Raw genomic sequence first — 17,419 nt, 5'->3', positions numbered from 1 at the left:
ATCCAAGACCAAGACTCAGCCAGGTGCCGGGACCCTTGGAGAGAGGGGGGCCCAGAGGCAAACACAGCACCCATTCAGCGCTTGCTTCCGGCCGGCTTTCTCATCTTCGCCACAACACGAGAATTGAGTCCCACGGCACCATCTGCATCTTCCTCCTTGTCCTGCCGCCCAACCTTCTGCGTACCCGCCATGATTTCTTTTTTGCTATCGGATGACTCAAAAAGTCCTCTACGCATTCACGCACGAATCTTACGACTCAATTTTTGCCATAAGGCGCTTCTGGTGTGCCTGGCTCTTCCAGCCTCCTTAACAGGCATTGAATGTCACCATTTTCATGCTGATGACAGTCGCAGATGTGGTGGATGTTTGGAGATGATGTTACCCGGCCGCGGCCGCCCAAGTTCACTGACAGTCGGATGTGGCCCCGGACAGGTGCATTCTGCTCTGCTCTATCCGTACCGTGATCCTGTTATTCATTCAATACATTACTAGTCATCTTCATAATTGCGAGCAGGACATAGTTCGATGATCAGTAACTTGTCCGCGTCTCTCGCGCAGTATCGGCGATCGAGTAACAGCACTTAATGCTGCCTTGAGTGGTGCAGGATCAAAAGTAATGCTTGCCTTAGGTAAGACTATCGCCAACACACATCTTCTCAGCATCAGGCAGTGGCAGGCATCTTGAGGCACCAATCATATCCACTGGGTTTCGTAAAAGTCCCGCTGGACGTGGTGAATCATCGCGAGTCTGATTCGCCTCACACCTCCGAACATGTTTGGTCATTTCCAGAGTCGTCCGAAAGAGCAACGGACGTTCAAGGTTGCCTGTTCGCGACAGAGTCTGTGACATGGCACCTGTCGCAATCGATCCGGCTCGTCGCGCTCGCACTGTATGCTTTTGTCGGCGTCTAGACAGCAGGCAGATTCTGGCGACCAGAAATTGGTGCCTCACGCCTGTCCTTTGTCGCAATGCTACATGAATACTATCAACTCGTTCTACTTGCCTCAAATCAGTAGAAGCTGCTTTCCGACAGCCCCATAGTGCTGTCACATGAGGCAGAAGCGGAGGCTGGGCTATTACAGTACCACCCGGAAACCCGTCACAGTCACCAACAGGCTGCAGGCAGCAGTGCCGCAACGCGAAGTGGCAGAAAACCGCCTACTACGCCTCAGGCCAAAGGTCCCCTAAACCAAATTTGCTGCGCTTCTCGCTTCGCCCAGATGAAGCCGATCAATAACCGATCTCGGCCTCAGTGGCGATTGTGACGCATATCTGCCCTTCACTACACCGTAGCCATTGTGGCAGCGGATGTCGTGCCGAGTTTGGTCGCGCCGACTTTTGTGCACCTTGCACAATTCGCCCTACGAAGGACTTACCGTCGAGTACGCGGCTTCATACTATTAGTTTGTCATCCCGCCTCACAAGAGGCCTGAATAGTCGTGGCATACTCTCAAGGTCGAATGCGCACCAGAAGGGCGCTGTGTACACGGTAAGCCTTGGTTCGTTGGCACAGACGCCTAATATTCTAAGCATTAGGTGTGTCGAGTACTACAGGTCTGGCGGCCTTCCAAGCACTGCTGATGGCACTGTACCATAGTCTGCTCAGTGTGACATGCATTTCTACAGTAGGCAAAAGGTTAGCGGGCCCAAGATCCATGGTGGCAGCAACCGCCACGGGTTTCCGGCGCCTGCGTCGTGCCGAACCCGCGACAATGCTTTGAAATCCATCTTGAGGGCGGCAGCAGTCTGCATCGTCGATTGGTACCCAACATTCCGATAGGGCGGCTTGCGGTTAATGTAGATGAACGTAGACGAGAGATTGGTACGCTGGACCATGAAACCCATCAGACTTGCGTACCATGCTCTGGATGGAGCAAGAGACCAAACCGACGTTAGAGACCAAGAGATCAGTAAACCTGGCTGATATGGATCAAAACGGACGAAGTTGCAATCAATCACCTGAGATGGCCATTCAGGGCTTATTCTTCTGAGAACACAGATCGCTCGACCCGCTAGCGCTTGTTCAACTGGTAGTTGATGCTATGCAGAATATGTATCGCTAGCTTTTCATGGTAGATGACTGTCAAGTCGACTTTCGCGGTCCTGTGACAAGGTCAACGCGAAGACAAAAACAAGCAATGCTCACTCTCTTTTCCGCTCCATCGCATAGGGAAGACGACATCTCGAAGCGTGTTCGAGGAAACGTGCATCCCGTCCACCACGCTCACACGGTAGCGCGCTCATGCTGCTGCAGCTGCGGCCATCATAGGCTGCTCCTCGGCGGTAGCATCACTCAAACGAGCTTCGATATCGCCGAGCTGACCATCCGTCCAGAGCGGCGCGACAGGATCAGCATCCTTGACTCCCACTCCCACGAAGCCACCTTGTGCCTCCCAATCCTGAACGCGCTTAATGCTCAGACGATTCCATACGCCCTCCAGGGCTTCAACTAGCTCAGCACGAAGCTCACTGGTGTGACCAGGTGTGGGAGTGATTCGCAGCCTCTCCTCACCGTGTGGTACAGTGGGGTAATTGATGCTTTGAACATAAATACCATAATCATTCAGCAGCATGTCCGAAGCCATCTTTGCAGTTTCGGCATCGCCAACCAGGAGTGGCACAATATGACTCGGATTTGGGATGACCGGTATACCGCGTGCTGTCAAATCATCCTTCAATTCACGAGTGTGGACCTGTTGGAGCCTGCGATCGCCCTGGTAGTCAGACTGGTACTCGATAGCTGCCTTCGCGCCTGCCATGGTCGCTGGCGGAAGCGAAGTCGTGAAAATGAAACCTGGTGCAAGTGATCGGACAGTATCGACCATAGCAGCACTGCCAGCGATGTAGCCACCGACACAACCGTACGCTTTGCCTAGCGTACCCGTGATGATGTCGACTCGGTCCATGACGCTGCCCTTCTGTGATTCTCGGGTACGTGTTGGGTTGGCCCACACATCGTAGTCAAGGTGCTCGGCGACACCAGCACCATTCGGCCCATACATGCCGACGGCATGGACTTCATCGAGGAACGTGATCGCGCCGTACTTATCTGCCAGGTCACAGATCTGTTCGATTGGCGCCACAGATCCGCACATCGAGTACACTGACTCAAAGGCAATGATCTTAGGCTGGTCAGGAGGCAGCGACTTCAACTTGTTCTCCAGGTCTACCAGATCGTTGTGCTTGAATACCAGTTTCTTGGCGCCCGAGTGGCGGATTCCCTGAATCATAGAAGCGTGGTTCATGCTGTCGCTGAGTATGACACAGTCTGGCATCTTGGAGCCGAGTGTTGCGAGTGTCGCATCGTTCGCAACGTAGCAGGAGCTGAAGACCAACGCTCCGTCCTTGCCGTGCAAATCGGCCAGCGTCTTCTCCAATCCCATAGCGTGCTGATTGTGGCCGCTGATGTTGCGTGTACCGCCAGCGCCGGCGCCATACTTGTCCAAAGTCCTGTGCATGGAATTGAGAACATGCTTGTTGCGGCCCATGCCGAGGTAGTCGTTTGAGCACCAAACAGTCACCCGTTCCTCTGGTGTCGCCATATGAGCACGAGGAAACTCCTGAGCTAGTCGATTGATGTTGTTGAAGTAACGGTAGGACTTGTCCTTGTGCTTCTTGTCCAGCTCAGTCTCGTAGAAGCGCTCGTAGTTGAAGCGAGGAGCAGAAGGAGCAGCAGGCTTGGGTCTGATATGAGTATCTGGTCCAGCGACTGCATGGTGTCTAGCGACCGGTGGAGGAGCTGCATATCGTCAGATGGCCGCACGTCGGCTCTGGGAAACGTGCTACTCACCAGTCGGGGCGCCACGAATAACATGAGGGTCAACACTGGCTTTCTTTTCCGCTGTAGTGTGTAGCTTCTTGTTCAGAAGTTTCTTCACGACACCGGAAGTGCCTGGGGCGACTTTGGCATAGCTGCGAGCAGAGATTTTGGCACTTTGCACGGCAAGAGCCTTGTTCATGACCGGGCATCGTCGAGCGATGAAGTTCAAGTTCGTGATCGTTCCGCCACCTGGGGACTGGCGGGTCGAGGTCGATAGGGTTCGCAGGGTGGCGGTGGGAGTGTGCTTGAGGAAGGGGCACATTCCCTTGGACTGGCGGAGGAGAGCCTCCATGATCACAGTAGCGGAAATTGAGTACAACGAGGTGGTGAGGATGTTACAGGAAGACAGAGAACCTAGTACAACTCTTGCTGCTTATACGGAAATAATCGATCTGAGGTGAGTTTGACTCGCTTGAACTCTGTGCCCGCATCCGCTCCGGCACATTCGAATTCCATAGTCTTGGTCATTGCTTCAGCCCGATCATCACCATCTATCCTTTGTTCTTCTTGTTGTGGTGCAACTGTCTATAAAGTACACATGTGGCTGCTGATGTGAATGCGTCCAGGATTGTCTGAGCCTGCGAGACTGCATCTCGAGCCTGCTCCACGAAGGTGAAGAGGACTCTATTTTCCACCACTTCGTCCCTCGGAAAAGACTGTGTGTGGGGAAGGCCTCGCCCCCCAGCATGACTGCATTGTTTTCAGATGACAAAACTCTCAACGCGATTGGCCAAATCAGTCCCTCTTGCTGATGCGTATCCTCACTAGCAGCTTTCCGCGACTCTCTGCAGGTCAGTGACGAAACCAACGCCGACGAGGAATCAATGAAGCGACGCCACGAGGTCTTGTATGTTGATGTGGCAGAAGACGTTGCAAAGACTTTGAGCTCGAGTCCCGGCAAACGATCATGATGTTCCTGAACTCTCCACAGGGCAGGCTCGGCAGGGCACCAATCCGGTTCTGGCCCCGTGCCAGGGCCTCTCAGCCCTGCATGTCATGGGCGACCACCAAATAATGCGCAACGTGGCCAACGGCCTTCGTTCCTCCATCACAGAGGTCGAAGGTCAGTGATGCAGCTTCCAAGTGGTAGGAGACATTCATGATTGACGGTATTGCATAGATTGGATTGCGCTTCCAGTGACGAAACCCACACTTCACACGGCTACATCTCAGACATGCGGCGAGCCAGGACTGATCGAACCGGGTAGCTGCGTCCGCAATTGTGGACTACCAGATACCAGAATTGACCAGACCTCCGCTGTACGACATGAGTGACAGAAGCGAACAGAGATCCAAGGCAACGTATCTATCCGAGACCTCTGGTATAAGAGAAGGAAATTGTTTGGTTCGAAGGATCTCCGCCAACGCGTCCCCAGCGCGCATCGCATCGAATTTATGGTCGCAGCTTTCGATCTTCGCCTACGAGCGGAACTCTCGCTCGTTTTCGAATCTCGGACGTCGTCCATTTCGACGCCCTGCGCGGCTCTCAGCAGAAAGAGGTGGTTCTTTGAGGACTATTGCGATTCATCTTTGGCAAGGCTGAGAGTTCCGAAGCGCTCGATCACGCTGGAATCGAGTGTATCATTGGGTCGGAAGTGATTTTGAAGGCGTATGGAGTTGTTCAGAGCCGTCGATGCTGTGTGTCCACCAGACAGCGGCATGTCAGAAGATGGACCCGTGACACTCCTCTACGAGCTGGTGGCTCCTTCGATCTTTCCCGCTCAGTTTTTGCTTGGTTCGTGAAGCGTGGTTCGAAGCAGGGAAGACTTATCGTGCGCCTACCGACTATGTTCACGATACACTCTTATCTGCTCGCGAGTGATGGGTTGGCGCGAGGGTCTCACGACAAGAACGATTTGGCAATGACGACAACCTAGCACTTACGTCGAAGCGCTCGCAAGGGCTTGTGCTGGCTCCAGACACCATTGTGTGGTCGACCCTAACAAGGACAACCCGTAATGCTCTGTTTGCTACGCCGCTGGTGACGAACAATAAAATAGTTTTCAATCCGAGCCACGTTCGAGGTCCATCAACCATTGATAGCTTTTTCAAAATGGAACTCTGACAAGGGACTGTGAGAATTTGCCTCTGTGCGAAGGGCTGTTTCGGGACCATCTTGCTTGCCCGGCATCCTGCACGACTCTTATCTGCTAGGCCAGGGGCTTGTAGCGATCTTCCTGCTTCTCGACAGTGAATGACTGACTCTGGATTCTATTCCATTCGGGGCTATTTACTACTGGTAGGGAACGGGCCCAGCCATAAGACATCACGCACTGCACCGGCGTCCCTCGAACGGCTCGACATGAACCATGAGCGTTGGCGATCCTTCGTACGTCCGCAATCATCACATTCGTCATCAGAACATGGCATGTGCCACAGGTGCAAGCTGTGCCAACATCTATGGTTTCATCTTTGAGAACTACTTCTCTTATAGCAAGCCTTCTACGAAGATGCCCATGCCTCCGTGCCTCTCAGAGTACATCCCGCTTCGGTTCTACTGACCAGCGTGCCAATCTTGTACACCACCTCGCCTTGCTCCTCAAGGAGCTTCTTCACCTCGCCCGACGCTACATTCGAGACCACAAGCACCATGCCGACACCATTGTTGAAAGTCTTACCCATCTCCTCATTGCTGACCTTGCCAGCTGCCTGAAGCCAATCGAAGACCTTCGGCCGTTCCCACGTTGAGACGTCGATTTCTGCTGTAAGTGAGTCTGGGAGCATTCGTGGTACATTCTCGACCAGGCCGCCGCCCGTGATGTGCGCCATGCCTTTGATCAGATCCTTCTTCAATACGTTCAACAGTGGCACCACGTATATTCTCGTTGGGGTCAGTAACGAGTTGCCCACAGTCTCCTCCGCATTCCAGGGTGCTACTTCCGAGAGCGCCAGATGTTTGCGGTCCAGAATTCTTCTGATTAGCGAGAAGCCATTGGAGTGCACGCCATTTGATGCCAGACCAAGCAGGACATCTCCCTCGACCATGCTGTCCTTATCCGGGAGGAGCTTTGTATTCGAGAGATCGATTGCGCCCACCGCGGTTCCCGTGACGTCGTACTCATTGCCATTTAGCAGTCCTGGCATCTCGGCAGTCTCACCTCCCGCCAGGACGCATTTTGATATCCGACATCCCTGTGCCACACCGCCCACGACATCAGCCGCCACTGCCACGTCCAAGATGCTGCAGGTATAGCAGTCCACAAACACAAGTGGCTCTGCTCCCTGAACAACCAGATCGTTCACATTCATAGCGACGAGATCAATGCCAACAGTGTCGTGCTTCTCCATGGCATGAGCGATCTTTAGCTTCGTACCCACACCATCCGTAGCCACCACAATCGTAGGTGACTTCTCGTGGAAGCCAGCTGCCGCAAGGTCAAACAGACCGCCAAATCCGCCCAGGTCGGCATCAGCACCAGGTCGTTTTGTGGACTTCACGTCCTTCTTGATCTTCTCAACCAGTGAGTTGCCTGCTTCAATGCTGACACCTGCAGCGGCATATGTAAGAGGTTCGTCCTCCTTCTGCAACTCATTCTTCTGTCTGAATGCGCGATGTGCGATATCTTTCCGGAAGTGCATGCCCTCGAATTTGATGGTGGCCATACCTTCATACGCTTTCTTCACAGCATCCTCAAGTGTGGCGGCGGTAGCTGTCGCTGCAATGACTCTGCCACCTGTCGAGAGCAGCTTCCCCTTGTCCGCAAGAGAAGTACCGGCGTGGAAGATGATGGTATCGGCGGGCGTCTTTTGCAGTGTGATCGGCCTGTTTTTGGCGTAGCTGCCTGGGTAGCCCTCGGCGCACGCCACTACGGTCGTCGCAAATTCCGGCTTGATGTGCATCTCCACTCCGTCAAGCCAATGCTCTGTGCACGCGAGCATGACTTTCGCCAAGTCCGTGTCATCGCTGAGAAGAGGCAGGAGCGTTTGTGTCTCTGGATCACCGCCTCGAACATTGTACTCGAGCACTTTCGGTCCGTTCTTAGTGAGCATGATCCCTGTGAACAAGATGCCAACGAATGGCATGCCATCTCTTCGCATCGAGTCAATAGTTGGCTGCACGATCTCGCGGTCGATCTGTTGGATCAGCTCCTTGCTGGCGACCGTTGTTGGCGCATAGCAGCCCATACCGCCAGTGTTGGGCCCTGTGTCGCCGTCGCCGACTCGCTTGTGGTCCTGTGCTGGCGGCAAAGATCTGATAGTATAGCCGTCGCTAAATGTTAGTATGCTGAGCTCGTCGCCCTCCAGGAACTCCTCGATGACGACCTGTGCGCCCGCCGAGCCAAAGTCCTTCGCAACCATGATCTTCTTCAGTGCATCGTGTGCTTCCTGTTTCGACATAGGGATGATCACACCCTTCCCAGCAGCCAAGCCATCCGCCTTGATCACCACGTTGTGCTTTACGCTGTCGAGATACTGTGTCGCTGCATCATAGTCGTCGAAGTTTCGGAATGCTGCTGTTGGAATTCCATGACGCTGCATGAAGTCCTTTGAGAATGCTTTGCTGCCCTCCATAATCGCTGCAGCCTTGCTTGGTCCAAAGCAGCGAATGCCTGCCGCTCGAAAGAACCCTTCGATGCCTCCAACCAGTGGTGCTTCAGGTCCAATGACGGCCAGATTGAGACCCATCTTACGAGAGTATGCGACAAGTCCAGGATAGTCGTCCACCGATATGTTTGGCACGTTTACTATGGGAGACTCAGCATTGGCGATGCCACCATTACCGGGAGCGACGTGAACCTGATCCACCAGGGGCGATTGAGCAAGCTTCCATGCAAAGGCATGCTCGCGGCCGCCGGAGCCGACAACGAGGATGCGCAATCGCTCCACCATGTTGCGGATCTGTGGACGTCCAGTAGGTAACCCTGGTGAAGAGGCCCAACAGCGCAATATCAAGCAACTTGATGTTACAACAGCCTAAGTCCGGATGGAGCGTGAAGTACGGTGTCCGGTCTACAGCTGGTTATGAGCCATGTGGGTTTGATGTGTGCTGAATGGATTTGCTGTTATTTGGTGTGGGTGGGAGTACAGACCGCAAGGGGCGCGAGCCTTGTGCATAAATATGCTCCAGTCCCTTTCGAATTGCCCTCCACTGCGCACCAGAGCACTTTGCTTCGATAGTTGGCGGAAGATGCGATAGCTTGTTGCCTTCTCGACGGAAGAGTCAGTGATCTATCTGTCTTCGCGATTATGCTGGAAGTCGCTCATGTGGTTTGAGAAAATTCAAAATTCTGGACAAAATTTCGCCAAGCTTCGCGGTTCATTCCGGTCTCGTTGTTGTGACTCTTCTCCGCACTTTTGCTGTCCCCGTCCAGCTGCGAGGACCATGAACTACAACTCAAGCATCTGAGGGGACAGCTTGAGGCTCGTTGGCGGTCAGAAGCTCACACAAGCTGACGTGTGGGTAGCTCATCCTCGGGGAACTCGTCTAGGGCTCGCGGCTCCCCTTCTTGAGGCCAGTTCTTGGCAAGTCCAGAACCATACCTGGCCCAAGTCAGCAGGGCTGCCTTGCTACCATCACTGCAGTCAAGATGTCGAAATTTACGCATAAAATCAGTACGACACTTTTAGTGCGGGATATTCATTGCGCTAACAGCTGTGACAGAGGTGCCATGCTCTTCGGCCAACATTGGTAGGAACCCATCAAGCTGTCAAGACTGATCCATCTTGGACTAACAGTCCTAACCAGGCCCTGGCTTCGATGTCATCGGCCTTGCACTCAACATGTACCTTGAGCTGGACGTCGGCAATGACCCTTCCCAGCCACCAACACCACTCAATTGCAAACTGTCCTACGAGGGAGTGTCTCCCGAAGGCATTGACTTGGACCCGGAGAACAATCTCATCACCCGCACAGCCTTGTACGTGTTACGATGTCACAACCAACACCACTTCCCTGAAGGAACCACAGTACACATCAAAAATCCTATCCCGCTAGGTCGAGGTCTGGCTCATCAGGAGCTGCCGTTGTGGCTGGTGCCCTTCTAGGAAACCTCCTGGGCAAGCTGAACCTGCCCAAAGAACGAGTGCTGGACTTCATTCTCATGGTCGAGCGACATCCAGACAATGTTGCCGCAGCATTATATGGCGGTTTCGTGGGCACGTATCTCAACGAGCTGAATCCAGATGATATGGCTCGTATCGAGGTGCCCCTAAGTGAAGTGCTGCCACAGCCAGCTGGCGGTGTAGATACAGGTCTACGACCGCCGATCCCGCCTGAAAACATCGGACATTTCAGACGATTTGTCTGGAACAAGGAGCTCAAGGCCATTGCTATTATCCCGGACTTCGAGGTCAGCACGGCAAGGGCAAGAGAAGTGCTGCCTAAGACCTATACACGGCAAGACATGGTGAGTCATTCCAGCCGTCTCGGCCGATGCCAGTCATCGCTCGGAAGCAAACATATACACCACCAGCAATCCATGCTCTTATCGCCCTCCCCCTGCACCCGACTGAACCGCCTATTTACTCAAATCACAGATCTTCAACCTCCAACGCCTCGCCCTCCTCACCACAGTCCTCTCCGACTCCCCACCCAACCCCAATCTTATCTACTCCGCCATGCAAGACAAGATCCACCAGCCCTACCGCGCCTCCCTGATCCCTGCCCTCCCCGCCATCATCAGCAAGATCACGCCCTCAACTCACAAGGGTCTCTGCGGAATCTGTCTATCCGGAGCTGGACCGACGATATTAGCATTGGCCACGGAGAACTTCGAGGAGATCGCAAAGGCGGCGATTGCAATGTTTGAGAAAGAAGGTGGGATCAAGTGTGAGTGGAAGTTGTTGGAGCCGGCGGAGGATGGGGCTACTGTTGTAGAGGTGTAGGCCGGGAAGCATTGGCAGATGGGCGGTGGCCAATGCCTAAAGCAATGCTTTTTGCGTGGCTCTGCTTGGCCAGGGATTGAGTGTGATTGGAGGCTGGCAATGGACGACACTGAATACATGATGAAGAAAATACTGTACTGCTCAAGTGCGGCCATGATCGTATCGATCGTTCCTGCTGCTTACTGATTCTAGGGAGCCTCGATCGACCTAGAACGAATAGCGCTAGCCGGACTGAGAGCTGAGCTATTCCGGCAGGAGCGAAGGTGTGATAGCGGATGAGAGTAAAGTGAGGGCCGGATCCTCACAAAGCCTGTGTCGATCAAAGGTTGGAAGCATGGCTTTTGAGCCTGTGGTCTACGCGGACCGGAACCATCTGTTCGCATTGGCATTGGCGTTGGGGGCCTACGAAGAGTGTTCGATCTGTTGCTTTCTAGCAAATGTTCCTGAAGATGCAGTCTTCTCATTGATACATACGGCTGCATACTCGCGAATTGAAGAAGCCTCGATCGTTCAAGAGGTCTGCTTGAATCTTGACGCTAACTTCATGGTCCTGCAATACGTTGACCTCGCCGCTCTCACGACTCCCGCAGTCCGACATGAAATCTATGCACCACTTTTCATTGTTTCTCGTCAAGTCTTCATAACATTGTCTCTGGTCTCAGAGCTTCGCTGATAGATTGGTAATCGTTGGTTGAGGGATGAGGTCGGGAAATGACGCTGTGAACACTTAGAAGCACTTGCGGTGGACAATGGAAGGCCCGGACTCGTCGTATTCCTGCTTGGAGATCCACATCTGTTGGAAGGTCGAGAGCGAGGCCAAGATGGAGCCACCGATCCAGACAGAGTACTTGCGCTCGGGGGGTGCGATGATCTTGACCTTCATTGATGATGGGGCAAGGGCAGTGATTTCCTTCTGCATGCGGTCGGAGATACCGGGGTACATGGTGGTGCCACCAGACTAGCAGAGTTAGCAATGCGCGATAGCCTCGAGGACATTCGACTTACCATGACAATGTTGCCATACAGATCTTTACGGACATCGACATCGCACTTCATGATAGAGTTGAATGTGGTGACATGGATACCGCCAGATTCGAGACCGAGGACAGAAGGCTGGAAGAGAGCTTCGGGAGCTCGGAATCGCTCGTTACCAATAGTAATGACCTGGCCGTCAGGCAGTTCGTAGGACTTCTCGAGTGAAGAGCTTTGCGAGGCGGTCTGGATCTCCTGCTCGAAGTCGAGAGCAACGTAGCAAAGCTTCTCCTTGATATCGCGGACGATTTCACGCTCGGCGGTAGTCGAGAAGGTGTAGCCGCGCTCAGCCAAGATCTTCATGAGATAGTCTGTCAGGTCGCGACCAGCCATATCCACACGAGAGATGGCGTGAGGAAGTGCGAAACCCTCGTAGATGGGGACAACGTGGGTGACACCGTCGCCAGAGTCGAGAACGATACCGGTAGTACGACCGGAGGCGTACAGGGAAAGGACAGCCTGGATGGAGACGTAGAACGCTGGTGCGTTGAACGTCTCGAAAACGATCTGCGTCATCTTCTCGCGGTTGGACTTCGGGTTGATGGGAGCTTCTGTGAGCAGGACTGGGTGCTCCTCGGGAGCCACACGCAGTTCGTTGTAGAATGTGTGATGCCAGATCTTCTCCATATCGTCCCAATTCGTGACAACACCATGCTCAATGGGGTATCTCAAGGTAAGGATACCACGCTTTGACTGAGCCTCGTCGCCAACGTAGGAGTCCTTCTGACCCATACCGATCATGATACCGTGATGACGCGGGCGGCCGACGATGGAGGCTTGCGAATATGAGCTCGTGCAGTTGACGGTGACGTGGTGGGGTACTTACGAAAGACAGCTCTGGGAGCATCATCACCGGCGAAACCGGCTTTGCACATACCGGAGCTATCGAGAATCTGGTCAGCATTGTTCTGTCATATGAGCATCATACAAAAGCCCTTGAGACACAGCAGTCCTGTTGTACGGGTCCATCTGCGGTCTGAGCGAGGGGCGCAGGCGGAAGCTCGGGCATTCGCTTTCGAAGGGAGGACATCGTCTTACCCATTGTCAATGACGAGGGCGGCAACTTCTTCTATGAGGCCGTTAGCGAGAGCTCAGAAAGCACGCATGCCAGACGATTCAGCATCGCTTCTGCGCTTCGGGTGGTAAGAAGCTCGTACCTTCCATGGTGACTGAGGGGTGTCCAAAGAGTAGACGAGATTAGCGGGCTGATTTTGCGAATATTCTGGAGGTCGCTGCTTCGTTGAAGTCGACCAGAGTGGGCGGTGGCCGGGAGGAATTTGAGGTAGATGGGGTCAAGAAAGTACGAGTGGATGTGACGGAGGGTTGGTGAGATCGCAGTAGATTTGAAGCGGTGGGCAAACGCCAAGAAGGCTGGAGAGGCTTCCGCGTTCTTTGAAAACGACAGTCTTCACTTCCCAGCCTAGCACTTGCTCGAAGCTCGGACGCACTCTCCCTTTCGGTGAGATCTAACCGCAGGAAAGAACTGAAGCCTTGTCGGTATTCTTAGGCAGATGAGTTTTCGAAATATTTGCTACAGGTTCACGAAATTTGCTGGGTGTGCTATCACATGAAATTCACTGAGTGGCGGCCTGGCCGCGCAACCAGCTTTCGCAATATATTACGATGCACAGGCAGATATGTTTCGACGATCAGAGGCTGTGCTCGACCAGAGAGCGCACCAAGACCGACAAAACTCATGATCGGCCGTACGATCTCCTCTGCGTTCCTGCGCTTCCGCTCCGGCATCCAGCTGAGTGTTATCAGTTCTATTTGAGGACACATTAATCGCGTTCGGCGCCCGATATGGCTTGCGTGAGCTCTAGCGGCCAATGTAGACAGAACACTGGGTGGAGGATGACCTAATCGTGCCGTCTTGCGTGCATTCGGGCCAGTGGCCTTGCGCCGTATACCAGTGCCTGGTGGGCAGCGTAGTTCTACTGAAGCTTTCGTACAGGGTCATCAATTAAGATGATTATTCACCTTTGTGCGTCGAAAAGTGCACAGCCACATCGCGGGGCATTTCTTTGACACTTGGGTGGCTATGCGCCACCTACGTACATCTCGTACTTCGTTCAGCCTTGGGAGAACAGCATCGCGCAATTCATGATCTGGTCTTGCTAGATTCGTCGTCCATACCATTCTAGACGTGAAGCGGCAGAGTAGAGACAGCTCTGACCTGCCTCAGTTCATCAATGGCCATTTCATGGTACGGTCTGCGCTGACCGAACATCAGATCGTGCGTGGCAGCCAATAGAATCGGAGAGAAGGTACTTGAAAGATCTTGCACTTTCACCCTCGAAGTGTCATATGCCTTTCGAATGCAATCGTAGACCATAAGAGCACAGATTATTCGAGAGATCTCAAAAGTACAACTGACACTACTGATCACCACTCTTTCGCACGACAGATCAGACATATGGCAGGCCTTGACCGTGGGCAAGCAGAGTTGCTCAAATGGAGCATAGAGAACTCGGAAGCAGGCCGCGACCCAAACGCACCGGCTACTGAGCCAAAGAGCCTCTCAGCAGATGCGCTTCGAGCACTGATGGGCGGTCCCTCAGATGCCGACTTGATGAAAGAAGCCATGACTATCATCGTATCAAATGACCCAGAGATCTCACTTGATGCCAAGATGACCGCATTCGACAACTTCGAGCAGCTCGTTGAGAATCTCGACAACGCAAACAACATGGAACCGCTTGGGTTGTGGACGCCTCTGCTGGGCCAACTCGACAGCACGTCTGCGGATCTGAGGATGATGGCTGGGTGGTGTATCGGGACGGCTGTTCAGAACAACCTCAAGTCGCAGGAGAGATTACTGGCAATGAACGGTGTGCCGAAGCTCTGCAAGGCTGCAGTGAACGATAGCGACAAGGCAGCGAGGAGGAAGGCTATCTACGCTCTTAGCTCAAGTGTGCGAAATTACCAGCCAGCCATGAACGAAGCTGTCAAGAACCTACCGAAAGAGATCGTTGGCGCAGACCAGGTTTCCGCGACAGATATGGATACAATCGACGCGATCATGGCCAAGCTGAGAGAGAAATGAAGCAGCGAGGAGTCTTTAATTCATGCCCAGCGACCGCAGATGGCATCGGACAGCAATGCTTGTGACTGATGCCAACATGATATGAATTGAGCGCGCGGGAAGGCCAGTCCGAGTAAGCAACTGGCCAAAAAAGTGCCCTCCATGTGTGGCTATATCGGCTCAGCCAGAAGATCGCTCGATGGCTCCGGCTAATCATCTTGCTGGCTTGGGCGTTATTGCGTTACTGCAGTACCGATCAACAAGGGCTTGATCCAGATGGAGTGTATCCCATCTGATCTTCTGCCCTTCAGCTGGTCGGCCAGAGCCGCTTTTTTGGGCCTGCATGAAGCTCGCGGCGGCCGAAGACATCGAACATGTCAATGGGAATTGCTTCGACATCTCTGCGAAGCCGTTGGTGGCCGGTTCCAAGAGACAGTCACAGGCGACATGTCATCAGGTCTGAATGATAGACGAGGGAGCGCGAGTCGTAGCATATTGACAGGCAAATTCAATGCCGTCCCCACCTGTTTAAACATTTCCGTTGCAGCCCTCCTCCGGAATGCTCCCGAGACGGCCATTCAAAGGGGAGGCAAGAGGTAAATCCACGAGGTTGTGGTTGTTGCCCTACTGAACAAGATACAGGCCTAAATCGGCTCTTGACCAGATGTGATGTGTTCGCCACAGTGCTCGCCTTGCATGCCTTTCCAGTTCCCTCACAGCTGCAGGTTGTAGGTATAATCATCCTCCATATTCTGGCTGACCCACAGCACCACACTGCTCAGCATGACCAGCCCATTGCCCAGCACATTCGCCACGCCCATCCACATGGTTCCTGTTTCCAGATCCTGCACCAGATACTTCAGTACTAGTACGCAGACGCTGCCTGCAAGCCCTCCCGCAAGCAGCGCGAACCCGAGAAAGAGCACGGTCTTCGCTTTCCATGCCACGCCGTCGCCTGAGTAAGAGAAGCTATCCGCTGACAGTCGTGACTTCTCGATCGAATTGATCACCAGCATGCCGAGTGCTGAGCAGATCAGTGGGATCCAATCCACGAAGTTGATGTGCACATCGGACCCATTCAAGATGGATTTCGAGAAGACGGCGGCGTCGAGGAAGAAGAAGAAGCCGAGCGAGAACTGCGATGGACCGGTCAGTATACATGCAGTGCGCTAATTGTCTGGAGCGCGGTCTTGCCAGAGCGCCTGAGCAGTAGACGCCTGCTGTGCGTGTGTTTGGGCTGTTCAGCCAGGCTGGCTTAGGGAAGCGGAAGAGGCGATTCGAGCTTTCCATACTGGGTCGCTGGGGTCGACAAGGTGATCGCTGGTGGTCGACAAAATGGAGGAAAGATCGAGACTGCTACTGATCTGGAACTGAGGGCTGTTATGAGCGTTCTGGGCGTGAGAGGTGCAGTCTGGGACGATAGCCTAGCAGTTGCACATATGTCGTTCAGGCACTTGCGTAGTAGGAGAAGTGGCTGGGCCCCACATGTAGCGCTTCCAGCCAATCGGCTTGTTCGCGACGATGACAGTGAGGTAGCACGCGCTCTAGGCTATGAAGTGCTGCGGACAATTGAGCCATAGCAGCAGCGATGACACGGTTATATGTGCTGTAACGGCAGCGAAGGGCCAGAACGGCTTCAGTCACTGACCCATCCGCAGCTGGAGCAAGACACTCAAATAATTCGAAGGACTTCTCGATATAAGTACATCGCTAGCATCATAATACACCTTGTGCGCCTGCCGCAGTGGTGTCTTCACACAACGGCTTTGCAATGCTGAGACCGTCTGAAGGTCGGCTAGATCGCGTTTGAGTCATCTCTGCGGATCTGTCAGCCCCCAAACTGGCAAGAGAGCCTCAAAAGTCTTGCTCTTCGCGAAAGAAGCGGGAGAAGCTTATGATGGTGCCGTAGATCAGCAAGCCGCCCACAATGGACATGACCATGGCTGGCAGTTGTATCAGTTCCGTATGTGCGAGGAGCACGGGCAATGCTTAACCATGTCAGCAATGTAGAATATAGACCATCTTTCGCAGACTTACCGATGCCCATTACCACCAAGAAGCCCGTACAGAACCTTCCGAAGTCTATTACAGCGTTGCCAGCGCTCTCCATGAAGTCATCTGGGTTGGCGCATCTTCCACAGATCCAGTTTGGCACAGGCGCAAGTACATAGGTTGCGACCACTAGAAGCGTGAGGTAGTTGTGAAAGAGGGCTGCGGATAGAATGACGAGCAGGAAGCTATCGCCAGGACCTGGTGCTGGTTTTAGCTAGTATAGCTTCAAAGTCGTGCTTGACTCACAAAGGAGAGCGCAATGATAGTCTTCAGACCTGCCGCCATCGCGGAAGCCTATATGGCTGCTCAGCAGCGAAGCCGGTCCCGGGGTTTGACGAGACGTGGTGGTAGCAAAGACGGATGTTCGTGATCCAGTATATGTCACCTTGCGAGCGACGAGGCGATTGCGTATAGGTTTACCGTTCTCGAGATCGTGACTGCCGCTGGGTAGGAAGGCATGCTCGAGACTCAATGCTTCCCGGAGGGCTGCTGCACTTCAAGTTCAAGTTCAGTGGCTGGAGTGCTCGGCTAAGTTGCTGTAAGTGACTAAGGTGGGCCCTACTACACGTCGCGACGCAAGTCACTGCTTGCCTGCTATTCAATCGCTGCTCTGCCATCCTTCAGACATCTTCCTCGAGCGACATAAGATCGTCCTTCGACAAAG

At 53.6% G+C, this 17,419-nt stretch overlaps 6 protein-coding genes across 6 annotated transcripts; 2 read left to right on the top strand and 4 right to left on the bottom strand.

Moving 5' to 3' along the window:
• Positions 1-2,241: 2,241 nt before the first annotated feature.
• AB675_9230 (5-aminolevulinate synthase, mitochondrial) lies at positions 2,242-4,113 on the bottom strand (the record flags this gene model as incomplete). The annotated part of the gene is made up of 2 exons (XM_018149745.1): positions 2,242-3,740; positions 3,792-4,113. The coding sequence occupies 2 exons, from the start codon at positions 4,111-4,113 to the stop codon at positions 2,242-2,244; spliced, it is 1,821 nt and encodes a 606-aa protein (XP_018001449.1).
• A 2,150-nt stretch (positions 4,114-6,263) lies between these two features.
• Positions 6,264-8,651, bottom strand: AB675_9229 (Bifunctional purine biosynthetic protein ADE1; the record flags this gene model as incomplete). Its single annotated transcript, XM_018149743.1, has 1 exon — positions 6,264-8,651. One exon carries the CDS (start codon positions 8,649-8,651, stop codon positions 6,264-6,266), a length of 2,388 nt encoding a protein of 795 aa, XP_018001674.1.
• Positions 8,652-9,349: 698 nt separating this feature from the next.
• AB675_9228 (Homoserine kinase) lies at positions 9,350-10,646 on the top strand (the record flags this gene model as incomplete). The annotated part of the gene is made up of 5 exons (XM_018149742.1): positions 9,350-9,374; positions 9,424-9,450; positions 9,508-9,679; positions 9,730-10,168; positions 10,299-10,646. The coding sequence occupies 5 exons, from the start codon at positions 9,350-9,352 to the stop codon at positions 10,644-10,646; spliced, it is 1,011 nt and encodes a 336-aa protein (XP_018001622.1).
• A 3,448-nt stretch (positions 10,647-14,094) lies between these two features.
• On the top strand, positions 14,095-14,724 carry AB675_9226 (Hsp70 nucleotide exchange factor fes1; the record flags this gene model as incomplete). The annotated part of the gene is made up of 1 exon (XM_018149741.1): positions 14,095-14,724. The coding sequence occupies one exon, from the start codon at positions 14,095-14,097 to the stop codon at positions 14,722-14,724; it is 630 nt and encodes a 209-aa protein (XP_018001714.1).
• A 692-nt stretch (positions 14,725-15,416) lies between these two features.
• On the bottom strand, positions 15,417-15,993 carry AB675_9225 (Vacuolar protein sorting-associated protein 68; the record flags this gene model as incomplete). The annotated part of the gene is made up of 2 exons (XM_018149740.1): positions 15,417-15,839; positions 15,919-15,993. 2 exons carry the CDS (start codon positions 15,991-15,993, stop codon positions 15,417-15,419), a joined length of 498 nt encoding a protein of 165 aa, XP_018001698.1.
• Positions 15,994-16,557: 564 nt separating this feature from the next.
• Positions 16,558-17,040, bottom strand: AB675_9224 (Vacuolar protein sorting-associated protein 55; the record flags this gene model as incomplete). Its single annotated transcript, XM_018149739.1, has 3 exons — positions 16,558-16,691; positions 16,741-16,969; positions 17,002-17,040. The coding sequence occupies 3 exons, from the start codon at positions 17,038-17,040 to the stop codon at positions 16,558-16,560; spliced, it is 402 nt and encodes a 133-aa protein (XP_018001507.1).
• Positions 17,041-17,419: the final 379 nt, after the last annotated feature.

This window comes from Cyphellophora attinorum (assembly GCF_001299255.1).
Source record: "Cyphellophora attinorum strain CBS 131958 chromosome Unknown Contig9, whole genome shotgun sequence".
Classification (NCBI taxonomy): Eukaryota; Fungi; Ascomycota; class Eurotiomycetes; order Chaetothyriales; family Cyphellophoraceae; genus Cyphellophora; species Cyphellophora attinorum.
Note: the sequence above shows the minus strand (reverse complement) of the source record. Positions and strands in the feature narration are given on the sequence as shown.